Genomic DNA, 14,154 nt, shown 5'->3' with positions numbered 1-14,154 from the left:
AACACAAGGCCCGCGGGCCGAATCCGGCCCACCAGACCTCGTCACGTGGCTCGTGTAGTCTGGTCTATATATATCTGTGAGGGAAGCTTGGGCTGCGGCACGCGCGCAGGGCGCCTTGGCTCCCTTCTGCGCAGGCGCAGGCCTCCCCCTCCTCCAGCTACCTAGCCGAGACTTATTTGACACGGCGAGGGTGGGGTTGGATATGGGAGGCCGCCGCTGCTGCTCTCAACTTCTTTTCGGGCTCGCCTGGGTGAAATAAGTCCCGGCGGGAGTGCAGCGCGCCTGCGCGAGGTGGAACACGGAGAAGGGCAGAGCCGGCTTTGCGCGCGTTGGAGAGAGGGAGACTGAGAGCGCACTTGTGTTTCGGGAGCGCGCCCTGTGAATACTCGGGGCGGCGTACTTTTGCTTTTCTTTTCTTTATTTATTTCTTTAGGCGGCTTTCCGCGCTGCCCAATGAACAGCATCCTCTGCCTCTGGGGACTCGCGATTCAAAAGCAAATTTGATACGCAAGTGCATGTTTTGTAAATAACGTCAGGCGCGGCTTCCGCAGGGTGCGCGTTGCAAAAATTTATATATGGAAAAAAAGCTGATAAGGAATTGGTTTATTTTTTAGGGTATTTACACATCATGCAATTTTTTCCTCAATGTTATTACAGGGTCCGGCCAGCAGTTCCCGCCCTCCTCAAAATTTAGGGTAGGTAGCAAAGGGGAAAAAATCCAAACAAATGCTCGATTAAAATTTGGGGAATGAGAAAAATTAAAACCTGCACATCTTGTGTAACTTAAACACCAAGCCAAACAGGAAACAAATTTTATATTCATATATGTATTCAAATGAAATCAAGGTGTAGTGTTCCATGAGCCAGAAGTTCTGCATTACTTAATCCAGCTGTTAAAGGTGTCATGGGCTTTGAAGACACTCGAACTCGAACCGGCCCTTTGAGGGTGACCAAACTGCTGATGCGGCCCCCAATGAATTTGAGTTTGACACCCCTGTTTTAGTCTCTCTCCCCCTACTCTTTCAAGGATTATGTTAATCTTCTATGAGTTCTGTTGATTATGTCCCTAGAAGCAGAATTAGAGCAGTGAAGGAAGCCCATTTATAAATAGTCAATGGAAAGTTGACTGAGGCTGCAGTCATGTACTTACAGACCCTCCAAGCGTCCCTATTTTCCAGGGATGTCCCTGAATTTAGAGAAGCTGTCCCGGTTTCTGATTTGACCCTAGAATGTCCCGCTTTTCCTCAGGATGTCCCTAATTTCATTGGAGAAATGTTGAGGGTATGGTAGGATGTCCCTATTTTCTTCAGAGAAATGTTGCAGGATATGGAGTTATCCGACCCTTGAGCCATCTAAAGGCAGCCCTGTATAGGGAAGTTTTTTTAATGTTTAATGTTTTATTATGTTTTTCTATATATTGGAAGCCTCCCAGAGTGGCTGGTGCAACCCAGTCAGATGGGCCGGATATAAATAGTAAAATTGTTATTATGGAATAGGACGTACCTATTTTCTTCAGATAAATGTTGGAGGGTATGTACACAGCTCAGGACCGCAATACCTCAAGGACCGCCTTTCTCCATATGAACCTACCTGGACCCTGAGAACATCTTCTGAGGCCCTTCTTTGTGGGCCTCCTCCATGATAAGCCCAGAGGGTGGCAATGTATCTTTTCTGCAGTGGTTCTCCATTTGTGGAATGCTCTCCCCAGGGAGAATCTGCTGGCATCTTCATTATATACCTTTAGGTGCCAGGCGAAAACATTCCTCTTTAACCAGGCCTTTGGCTGATTGACATCCAATACCCTTTTAAAATGGGGAAGGGGGGGTAATTGGGTTGTTTTTGTATTCGTTATGTATTCTGTGTTTTTATAGTATGGTTTTATGTTGTGAACTGCCCTGAGACCTGTGGGTATAGGGCAGTATACAAATTAAATTAAATTAATTAATAATAGTAATTATACTCATTAGCTGGAAGTAAGCACCACTTAGCTCAATGGAACCTACTTTTGAGTAGGCATGCTTATGACTGCACTGCATATTAAATAAACAAAAGTGACCTGTGTGATCTAGTCTGTTGCATCTGAGAACTGCATCCTAGATCATCCCCTACACTGCTGAAGAAGATATTAAAATGCAATTCTCAACTCCTTCATGTCACTGGAAGTATGAGTTCTTCCCCACTTATACAATGATACACCTGTGCCAAGTTTATTGTGCTTTCCACCATTCAGACAACAATTCTCATTTTCATATATCCACTCCTATAGTCCCATCTGAAACAGGTTGCTTCATCCTCCATCAGTGCAAGGTTGGACTTGGTTGTAACAAGTACCTAACAGTAATATTAGCAATTGTTTTCTCTTTTCACACAGGGCTATTCTGTGAAAAAGATGGTTCTTTATTTGGACTGGTTTGTTCACTTCCCTCTCATACTTTTGTACCACTGGGTGACTGCAACTTTATCCCTAAATCTTGAGGATCCAAATGTCTGTAGCCACTGGGAGAGGTAACATTTAAGAGCTATTTTGCTAGTAGTTTATGTCCATGTTTATGTTTATTTAAAGTGCATACTCCATGTATGAAAATAGATCTGTGTGCTCTGTATCCCAAAGCAAGCTATATAGAAAAAAATGCATCACTGAGCCTCCCCCCGCCCCCATATATTCTACTTTAAAATATATCCATGCCTGGAATGGGAAATAGAAACCATTACAGTGGTACCTTGGGTTACAAACACTTTGGGTTACAAATTCTACTAACCTGGAAGTAGTACCTTGGGTTGAGAACTTTGCCCCAGGATGAGAACGGAAATTGTGCACTGGCAACGCTGCGGCAGTAGGAGGCCCCATTAGCAAAAGCATACCTCAGGTTAAGAACGGTTTCGGGTCAAGAATGGACCTCCAGAACGAATTACGTTCGTAACCCGAGGTACCACTGTATAAATACCAGACACACTATAAATGGAAACCTTTAATCCAATTAACTCTGTGGGAGAATGTGCATATTCAAATTAGCCCTATTGGAAGCCATCCAGGTATAATTATGAAGCTTTTAAAAGCTACCTTAAAACTTGTTGGTTTAATTATTTTCACATGGGAGGAAAATACAGCTATAATTTCAGTGCAGTGTGTCTTCCACTGGCAACTCTGTGCATACAAAGGGATGTGTGCACAGAGCTGTCTCCTTTGCTTAAATGAATGAAGGAATTACATATACAGGAGGAGCACAGCATATCCACTGGAGTTCTCATGCATACAGAGAGTTGAAGGGCTGTGGGTGAACATTTAGCACCATACCAAGCTTGCAAAAGCAAATTCAGATGCTTTTTTTTACTCATTTTGGAGCCTTCAATTTTTTGTGTCTTTTCATGTAAACATCTGAAACATTGATTGCATGTTGTTTGATCCAGCGTTAGTTGTACTTAGACCTACTGAAATCAATGGGATTTGCCATAAGTTTGCCTAAATTTAAGTTTCATAGATTTCAAAAGGTCTTCTCTAAGCATAACAAAGTCTGAATCTAGCCCCTAAAACTAGTAGATGACTGGTGATTATTTCTAAATATAGTATTCTTTCATTCTTCTTCCAATATTCAGGGGTGTGGCAAGAGGGAAGAACATATAAACCACCATCTGGAAAGTTACCATACCACTAGCAGTTGCACTGGAATAGATGGTAGTCAACAAATTACTTGTTGCTGCTTGAATCTTTGGCAATCCTAAAGGATAAATCCAACTAAATTGCGAACGTAGGGGGAAAGAATGACATACTAGCTTCGAAGTGAATTAAGAATGAGCAGAACACCAGGTTTATGCAGCACACCGGTGTGTACAGTCCTATGAAACTCACTGGGACTTATTTTATAGTAGGTTAGCATAGGAGCATGAGACACCTTAGTGAAATTACACTTTTTTCTTTGGCAATGATAAACAGAAACAGCTGTCCTGTGTAATTCATGTAGGTGCTCTCCAAGGAACCTTTATAGTTACTGTATTTAGACTTTTCATACATATTTTTGAGGGGTATTCATTCATTTTTTAAAAAAAAACCAAAACAAGTTTATTCAGATGAGCGCCACATACTGAAACTGCTATAGATTTGGAATTAAGGAAGCAGGATTTCAATTCTCATATATTCAAATCTAAGTGGCGAGATTGCTTTTCTAGGTGCAAATCACATTTCCTCACATTTTGTGGTCATCATTTTCAAAGTAAGAATATTTGTATGGATCATCCAACTGTAGCACCACATCTGCTATATTAATGGAAATTTTATTAAAATGTTAACTATGAACAATAGTGCAGAAAAGCATTCTGGTTCACAATCCATTTCTAATGTTTGCTGTGTTGCCCTCCTTTATCTGTTGGGACACCTCTGAACACAAATGATAGAAAGTGGAAGAAAACATTGCCTTAAAAAGTGGAAAACTCCTTTAGTAGATGCTGGCTGAAAACAGGCACCTACTTTCTGGGCTGTGACAAAACATTAGATGAATATATGCACTCAGATCTGCACCAAAGAAAAAAGTTTGCCGCTCATCCTCATAGTTTACAATACTTTTCTGCAAATAAAGATGTAACTATAGTAAGTAGATAGTATTTGATGTAGAACAACTTAAAGACTAATTGATTGGTTTTGTCTGAAACAGGGTGAGTGTTCACTCGGACAGATAATATCTCTGAAATGTTGGTAAACCTATATATTTGTTTCCCTCGCAATTATACTTTATTTCACTTAACAATCGTTCTAGTAGAGTACGTACTTAATATTTTTGTTTTGTTTCTGTGCAGCTATTCTGTTACAGTCCAAGAATCCTATCCACACCCTTTCGATCAAATTTACTATACCAGCTGCACAGACATTCTGAACTGGTTTAAATGCACACGGCACAGGTGATTCGCTTATAAACAATAAACTATGTTCTTATATTGATTTGCTAGAATAATCCTTTGTAGGTGATTAATGATTGTTTCACGTTAAAAAGAGTCTAGAATAATTTATATCAAGCACAAATGAGATCATATGAGTGCAACCATAGTTTGCATGCCGGCATGTGTGTGCTTCTGGGTATAAGTTATCCAAAGTAAGACTATGAGGTAGATAATCCTCTCAAGTGCTCACTGTATTTTACAAAGGATTATTGGGCTGTGGAAGATTGTGTGAGGCACTAGTGTGAAAATATGTTCCCTTTCTTTAGAGAATTACAGAGAGACTTGTAATGTTGATGCAGTGGCTTATTCAGTTTTTACTATCTGAAAATAGGAATTGATCAAGCAGTTCTGTAGCATGCCTGCCATGTATTTTGATGGATCTTGTTATATGGGATATAACCATAGAGGGTGGTCATTTTTCAATGCTTCTTGAACAGTAGAGAAATGAGGGCACTTCAGATTTTATGCTTGTACTGATGGTGCCATGAGCCACTGCAGTAACGTATGCTGTGACTCTGGCATGTGTTTTTCTCATGGCGGCCCCAGTTCCCTGGAATTCTCACTTCATTTTCTGCCAAGCCTCCCCAAATTACTGTGTTTTATATCTGTTCTTAGTAATGATAGGATTAATGGTTTTTCTTTCTTTCTCTACACCACACAGGTATTCCTTGAATGTAGAGCAATTACTAAATTCTGAAATAAATAAATTCCTCTTTGAGTTCAGCTCAATTAAATCAGTGTGTATAAGTACACAAATTCTGCTGTGTTAACCCTATGCTGGACACTCAAATCTATCCCCCTAAGGGGTAGCAAATGTGGTGTTCTCCAGATGATGTTGGATTGCAGCTTTCATCATCCTAAACCATTGGCCATGATGATGGAGTCTTGTGGGAGATGGAGTACAACAACATCTAGAGGGTATTGACTACCTCTGGTTTGATTGGCTATGTCTGATCAATCCAGTTTCCCACATATGAAGGATGCATTGCTGGCTTGAGTTCTAATAATTATTCAGCTTGTTTATGTTTGTATCTGAAAGTCTTAAGATATTTTTTGAAATAGTTGAACAGTCCAATATAGAATTAGTGGGAGGAATACTTAATTAACAAAGGAAAAGGAGGGTTGATTTATAGGTCAGCAATATCCCTAATTATCCATAGCTGGTTATATTCAAGTACTTGTTAACAAATTTTGCTTTCATGTGTTTTAATAGAATCAGTTACCGTACTGCCTATAGGCATGGAGAAAAAACTATGTACAGGCGGAAATCTCAGTGTTGCCCTGGATTTTATGAAAGCAGAGAAATGTGTATCCGTAAGTAAACTGATTTTTGCTACTATCACATTAGAATTTGCTTAAGTAATCAAGATTTCAGTTCTATGCATGCAACTCTTGGAGAAGTGTATTAGTGTTTCCCATGAGTATCTGATCTCTGAGAACAGGAGTCCAAATGACCATTGCCTGAGAACTCAAATGCTTCTTTAAAGAAATGTAAGGCCGGTTTGGTGATTTGCTGATGAGTATCTTGACATCCACTGTGGGGCAATTGAGGGGAAAGCACACAGTAGCTGACGGGAGGCAAGGGTAAAGTCAGGGGCTGTCTTCATTTGGCACTGTGCAAGTGAGAAGTTGCTGACTGTCTTATCAATCTGTGGCATTGACTGCTGACACTAACAGAGGCTCTTAGTCAGTTAGTTTGTTCCCAAGCCCAATTCAATACACTCACATTAGTGTTCAAAGTCCTTAAACTACTTATGCCCCAAATATCTGGGGGGGGGACACCTCCTTCCCTACATATACTCTCAGGGTACACATCAGCAGAGGGAGGTAAAAAAGGTAAAGGACCCCTGGACGGTTAGGTCCAGTCAAAGGCGACTATGGGGTGCGGCGCTCATCTCGCTTTCAGGCTGAGGGAGCCGGCGTTGGTCCACAGACAGCTTTCTGGGTCATGTGGCCAGCATGACTGAACTGCTTCTGTCGCAATGGGACACTGTGACAGAAACCAGAGTGCATGAAAACACTGTTTCCCTTCCCACCGCAGCAGTATCTATTTATCTACTTGCACAGGCATGCATTCGAACTGCCAGGTTGGCAGGAGCTGAGACAGAGCAACGGGAGCTCACCCCGTTGCGGGAATTCCAACTGCCGACCTGCTGATCGGCAAGCCCAAGAGGCTCAGTGGTTTAGACCACAGTGCCACCCGCGTCCCATCTTGAGGGAGCCATCTTGGTAGCTCCACTGCTCTAATAAGTTCAGTGTTTGTGTGACTTGGGAGAGGGCATTTTCTGTGGCAGCTACTAGATGGAGGAATTCCCTTCCCACATAGGTAGGCCTGGCACCTTCATTGTAAAGTTTCCATTGTATGTTAAAGACGGACCACTTTGCCCTGGCAATCGATACCTGAGATATACTTCTTCAGGACCCACCCTATTACTATGATTATGATTTGTTTTAAACTGTTTTTAAAATTTGATTTCAAATTGTTGAACCTGCCTTGGGACTGTAGGATAAAGGGCAGGTAAGGAATCGAATAGATTGTAGTCACAGTACTGATATTTGTGTGGTTCTGCTAAATGCCCTCAGCCTCCATCATTGCTTTCCAATTGTTTCTTGTAAATGACAATCTTTACCCTTCTCACTTTATTGCCCCACAAGGGCAGCTGGCAATTCCAAATATTTATTTTTCAAATGATTCCAGTAATGGCCAAATAATAAGAAGTTGGCTTTCAGTAGTTGCACATTAACATCTGGTAAGCAGGTTGACCTCTGTCTTAGCAGAATAGTCTTTATCTTTCACACAAATAACCTCTTCAGGCAGACTTTTCCATGTCTGAGTGCACACAAAGTAATGTGATTTGCATGTTTGGAGTTGCCTCTAACATGTAAGAGAAAATGAAGTTCATATGTGAACCCTGATGGAGCTTTGGAGAGAAAAGTGTTTTGTTGTCAAAATTTTCTATTTTTGATGTCCAATATCTTCTTTGGTTTAAGGGCTAATGTAGTGTATCATTGCAGTACAGGCACTAATATCTGAAAAGAATAATAACTTTGCAGAGCTGAAAAGTATGTGTTAATTAGGGATTCAATTACAGCTGCTAATACCTAATAGAATTCAGATAAAATGTATTGTTTGGATTATATACTGGATGACGGCAGTTGTTTGTCCTCAGGTAGCAAGGAAGTATCACAGAGCACTTAATCGTCAGTGCTTCCCATCTTTGAAAGTAATTCTAGAATTCATTTAGTTTGGTATACTTTTTTTAAAGCTAGTAATCATATAAATGTTCAGTTCTAAAGAGGCTTGCTACAATTAAGTCTTTATAGGATTGTAGCCAACATTTTTTTTTAAAAAAAGATTCTCAGCACATAGTTGAGATTCTTAAGTGAAAACAGAAAAGGAGGCAGAAAAACAGGTCTAACATTATTGTGTTGGAGTTATCGGTATGCTTTCATATAGCTGTAGGATTATTTCTTTATGGAGCCCAAAAAGCATTGTGCCTAGTGGAGTGACACCAATTGGTTACTGCTACATTAATCTAAACTTCAGTCCATAGTAGACCTTCCTGTGCAGGTGTCTTAGGGGCTTGCATGTCTGTTTGTCTTGACTTCAACAAGAAGATTTGATAGTAATTGAAAAGGCTGTATTTTAATTCACCCTCTCTGAATTCCTTTTCGTTGTAAGTGCCAATGCTGATGGATGCATAACTCTTCGACCGACAGCTCCAGTTGGCAGTTGTAAGTTCCTGTCTAGCATCTCTGGTGCCAGGATTAGAAGAGCCACTGATTATTTCTTCAGCTGTCAGTCAGCCAGGAAGATCCTTGTGTGCAAGATTAAAAGTGGACAGTGGCTTTCTCAGGCAAAAGGGAACAAAAATGTGGTCTCTTCCTGCAGAGGAAGGGATGGAGATGAATGTCTGAGATTCCATGAACATTGGCCTTGAGAGTGACATGACAATAAAGGGATTATTCTCAAGGTCCATCCTCCCTGATGCTTCCATCCGCTTGCCATTTCAAAAAATAAAACAAAACTCACTTTATTTCCTGGGTGCACATGGAACTTTTGTTGGTGGCTTCTGGCTTGTCTTTCTGTCCTGCTCTCTGGGATGGACTGAGATGACTCCAAATGTTGTCATCTCACTGCACATACTTGATTTGGATAATGAGCTTCCCTGGGGAATAAACTTTCTCCAGCCGTATTTGCCCATGTGCAGTGATAGTAGCAAAAGAAGCAGAAAACATATAGAATTAACACATAGATAATAACATTTATTGTTTGTTTCCTTTTTTCTAGTGCCAACTTTTCATGTTGGTCTTGTAAATAAAAACAGAGTGGTTTATTTTGTTTTCACTGGCAATAGCTGGTTTTGAAGAAAATTGCAACTTCTTGTGGATGTTTCAAATGATTATATTTGGCTCAAATATCCTTTCAACTAGAAACTAACCAAAGGGCGACTAGTTGAAACCACTGCCCTACTACTGCTGCCTGTTATTCTTCTTATACAGTGGTACCTTGGTTCTCAAACTTAATCCGTTCCGGAAGTCCGTTCCAAAACCAAAGCGTTCCAAAACCAAGGTGTGCTTTCCCATAGAAAGTAATGCAAAATGGAGATTAATCCGTTCCAGACTTTTAAAAACAACCCCTAAAACAGCAATTTAACATGAATTTTACTATCTAACGATTAATCCGTTCCAGACTTTTAAAAACAACCCCTAAAACAGCAATTTAACATGAATTTTACTATCTAACGAGACTATTGATCCATAAAATGAAAGCAATAATAATTGTAAAGGTTAAAGGTAAAGGTACCCTGATCGTCAGGTCCAGTTGTGGATGACTCTGGGGTTGTGCGCTCATCTTGCTCTATTGGCTGAGGGAGCCGGTGTTTGTCCGCAGACAGCTTCCAGGTCATGTGGCCAGCATGACTAAGCCGCTTCTGGCAAACCAGAGCAGGGCATGGAAACGCCGTGTACTGTACTATAAAATAAATAAGACAGTATTGTAGATGGTAAAAATCAAAAATATTTTTTTCTTACCTGCACTGATGATAGTCATTATTTGGATGGGGGGCTTTTATCAGTTTCCTCAGTCACACAGTCAATCAGTAGCTGAACTGAGTTCCACACAGTCACAAAAACAAATTAACTGAAAAAGCCTCAAAAACAAAAAAAACCAAAGTAAATAGCAAAAACAAAAGTGCCAAACTTAATCCGTTCCGGAAGTCTGTTTGACTTTCGAAATGTTCAAAAACCAAGGCGCAGCTTCTGATTGGTGCAGGCGCCCCGGAAACAATAGCCGACAACCGCATCAGATGTTCGACTTCTGAAAAACATTTGAAAACCGGAACACTTACTTCAGGGTTTTCGGAGTTTGGGAACCAAGGCATTTGAGAACCAAGGTACCACTGTAATTCACTCAGTATTCTATAGGAGATACCAGTTCCACACTTTCTCCCTCTCATATAGGCCCCCTTAAGTAGGTATTAGGATTTTGGTTTTCTGTTCAGATGACAAACTAACCAGCATAACCCAGGAGTATCAGCAAAACAGAAACATGCTGTCTATACAAACGCAAGTCTAAAGTCATTGTTACCTGCAGAAGAAAATATAATCTGCAAATAAATTAATTTCTGCACACTTTTAGCATTAAGGAATTGATATTATTGACATGTTCTCCTTTGAGAAGGGAATACTTTGTAACATCTGTATCTGACAGATGTTTATAGGTGGACGGGCTTTAGAGCACCATACTAACGGATTCAAGTTCTATCCCCAGTGTCTTCAGGAAATTGCAGAATGCACCAAAAATATACATTTCCTACACAAGAGACACAAAACTTTTTATTCCTAATTATGCTAAAGCTAGGGACGCAGGTGGCTCTGTGGGTAAAAGCCTCAGCGCCTAGGGCTTGCCGATCGAAAGGTCGGCGGTTCGAATCCCCGCGGCGGGGTGCGCTTCCGTTGTTCAGTCCCAGCGCCTGCCAACCTAGCAGTTCGAAAGCACCCCCGGGTGCAAGTAGATAAATAGGGACCGCTTACTAGCGGGAAGGTAAACGACGTTTCCGTGTGCGGCTCTGGCTCGGCAGAGCAGCGATGTCACACTGGCCACGTGACCCGGAAGTGTCTCCGGACAGCTCTGGCTCCCGGCCTCTAGAGTGAGATGAGCGCACAACCCTGTCAAGAATACGGGCAGGGGTACCTTTACCTTTACCTTATGCTAAAGCTATCCAATAGCAGCAATAGAAAGAAACCTCTGCCGGAGTTCCTGAAGACACAACACTTGCCCAACACTAGATATTTTTCTATAGATTTACAAAAATGATCGGATGCAGAAAAAGGCAGATTCCTGGTTTCTGGTCAAGAGTTGCAATAATAATGTTTATAACATTGTTCTGTGCCTAGCAGTAATTTTCCAGTCGCTTTGAGAAAACCACTTTATGTTATTTAGCCTCCTGATGCTGCAGCTTCTTGTATTCCTAATAGAAAGCTACACTTTAAGGCTGCACTGAATGTATTAAGATTTACCTTCGGGTAATTGTGTAGCATTGCATTGCAAGGTACACTAGGCTTTGTACTTCAACATTTTCCTGCATCTGCTCTTAAAATTTATTGGCAAGCCGTGATACAAACACATCCCCTTATACCTTCCTAAAACTCTGCATGTCTTTGAACTCAGTCCAAACGTAAATATTCTTACAGCTGCTTCCAGTGTGTGACATATCTCCCTAGCAGCTGTGCTATTATTTTTTTAATGTTTCCTAGCATATGAAGACCAAAATTTAATCTTGTTTTAATCAAAACTTCAGAATGCCATGGCCTTAGAAGCATGCTTAATATGCAGATTGGCACCATTTTACAAAAAATGTAGTGGAATGCTAAGGTAGGAAGCAAGAGGGAAAGGACAACAGAGAAGACAACAGGAAGACGGGATAATGACCCAGGGAAAAGGGAGGGTTGTATCTGCTGTTTCTCACATATTTTGTCCAAAGTTCACGTCAGTTTTTAGGTACTTGTATTCAGTGGGTCGGGATGCAGGTGGTGCTGTGGGTTAAACCACAGAGCCTAGGACTTGCCGATCAGAAGGTCGGCGGTTCGAATCCCTGCGATGGGGTGAGCTCCGTTGCTCGGTCCCTGCTCCTGCCAACCTAGCAGTTCGAAAGCACCTCAAAGTGCAAGTAGATAAATAGGTACTGCTCCGGCGGGAAGGTAAACGGTGTTTCCGTGCGCTGCTCTGGTTTGCCAGAAGCGGCTTAGTCATGCTGGCCACATGACCCGGAAGCTGTACGCCAGCTCCCTCGGCTAATGAAGCGACATGAGTGCCGTAACCCCAGAGTCGGTCACCTAATGGTCAGGGGTCCCTTTACCTTTACCTTTATTCAGTGGATAATTGCCTTTTTAACACCTTATACAGGGTAAAGTGTTGAGAGTAGGGACTGCAACATTTACTGCAATGCTGATTGTGACTTTAGAACCAGGGATTAATTGTAGAGACCCATAGTAAGGATGTTCAACAGATACAAGTGTTAGGGAAAATGTTGAATGCACCTGCCCTGTAGGAAAATCTGATAGCAGTCAATGCCACCCTTTTCATTCTTTATACCACTGGAATCTTTGTTTTCAATATTGCAAGAGAATCTGTTGTATATATATTTTCTCTTCTCTTGCTTTTACCTCTGAATGCAGTAGCCACAGACTATCATATTCACTGATGATCATGACTGCAAAAATATGAGACTTACTGGTATATCAAAATTAAAAAAGACCAATAAATAGTTGCCAAATAAATGGTGTAGATCACCCGCGTATGTGACACACAAAAAAGAGAGAGATAAAACAAGAGAGCAGGAACAGAAGGGGAGGGTAATTATGATGCAGCTTAATCACCTCTCCACTGGAGAAGATGAATGCTTCTAGAGATGGCAGGGGGGCTCTCCTGTGGCAGAGACCTGAATGGATAAAAGCTCAGAAATAGGGCATTGTGGGAGCAAGGGGCCAGAGGCTATGAATCTGTGGAATTAGAAGCCATGTGGATCACCCAATGGAGCTGGCACAGCAGAGATGGACAGAAAACCCTGTCCTTATTTTTCATCCTCACCAGCAGAAGTCAGATGTGGGTGTGACTCCCCAATTCTTCTCCTCCCTGACCTGGTTACGATTGCTCTATCAAGCACCTTTCCTGCACACAGTTGCTAATATAGAGTCACTAAAGGACAAGAGCTGCTTTTTCCTATCTGGATAGATATATAAAGTTGAAGCAGCCATGGTGAAATTCCTTCCAAAATACTGAAACTAGAGAGGACAATCCAAGGATATTAAACACCCAGCAAATGTGGGGAAGTTATTAAAAACTTTAAATATGCTAAATAAGTCTTTGTTTTTTAGGAGAAACCAGAGACAGTATAAAACAGCTGGATTATGGAAAGTAGGTGGTTAAAAAAAATATCAGTATTTTTATTCCTTCTTTCTTTGATGATTTCCCTCTTTCTCTGACAGCTCACTGTGCTGATAAATGTATCCATGGTCGCTGTATTGCTCCCAACACCTGTCAGTGCGAGCCTGGCTGGGGTGGACCCAACTGTTCCAGTGGTAAGTCTACATCTGCTACTGTCTGTCTGGGGCTCTGTCTGTTCTGTTCCCCTTCTTTGCAGGGAGATTTTAAAATCTTGTGCCAGGAATCCCCAGTGCCTGTCTGAAAAGTTAGCTCTGATTTACATGAAGGTATAGGATCTCTCTGTGTATGATTGTTTCTCTGTTTTCTCTTTATTAAATTAGGAAGTGCCAAATGTCAGCAGATAAAAACCCTACATTAATTTGTTTCCTGGCACACAGGACGTGGCTTTTAGCACTTGAACAGATGATATGAAAAGCTGCTATTGCAACAAAATAGCTTGAACAACCATACCTTTTCAAACTTCTAATAAATTTAGGAGAATATGGTTTCATATTTAGAAGTCAAAAGAAAGATGCAAGGGGAAATTAACCACAGTTCAAATATTTTCAAAATCATTGTGTGTAGTATTTTATTACAACTGATGGACAAATAAGAGATAATACAGAGTTTGGGACGTTAAGAATAAAAACAAACGTATTTTGGGGGAAATCCATCAATTATTAAAAATGACACAGAGTCAAAGACTACATGGTAAAATGGGCCCAAAATATTGGAAAAAATATTAAGTTGATGTGTGGGGAAAGCTTTCGTTAAATGCATGTACGGTAAGTTCTCCT

General features: G+C 41.0%; 1 protein-coding gene across 1 annotated transcript in view; it reads left to right on the top strand.

Annotated features, from left to right (window-relative positions):
- Positions 1-14,154, top strand: part of MEGF10 (multiple EGF like domains 10) — a 111,205-nt gene that overhangs the window by 26,610 nt on the left and 70,441 nt on the right. The window contains exons 2-5 of the mRNA XM_028748523.2: positions 2,372-2,505; positions 4,789-4,890; positions 6,143-6,243; positions 13,420-13,512. Coding sequence (XP_028604356.2) covers positions 2,390-2,505; positions 4,789-4,890; positions 6,143-6,243; positions 13,420-13,512 — 412 coding nt within the window. The 5' untranslated portion in view covers positions 2,372-2,389. The remainder of the gene's footprint in view (positions 1-2,371; positions 2,506-4,788; positions 4,891-6,142; positions 6,244-13,419; positions 13,513-14,154) is intronic.

The sequence above is a fragment of the Podarcis muralis genome, chromosome 11 (assembly GCF_964188315.1).
Source record: "Podarcis muralis chromosome 11, rPodMur119.hap1.1, whole genome shotgun sequence".
NCBI lineage: Eukaryota > Metazoa > Chordata > Lepidosauria > Squamata > Lacertidae > Podarcis > Podarcis muralis.
The sequence above is the reverse complement of the archived record's forward strand: the minus strand, read 5'-3'. Positions and strand labels throughout refer to the sequence as shown.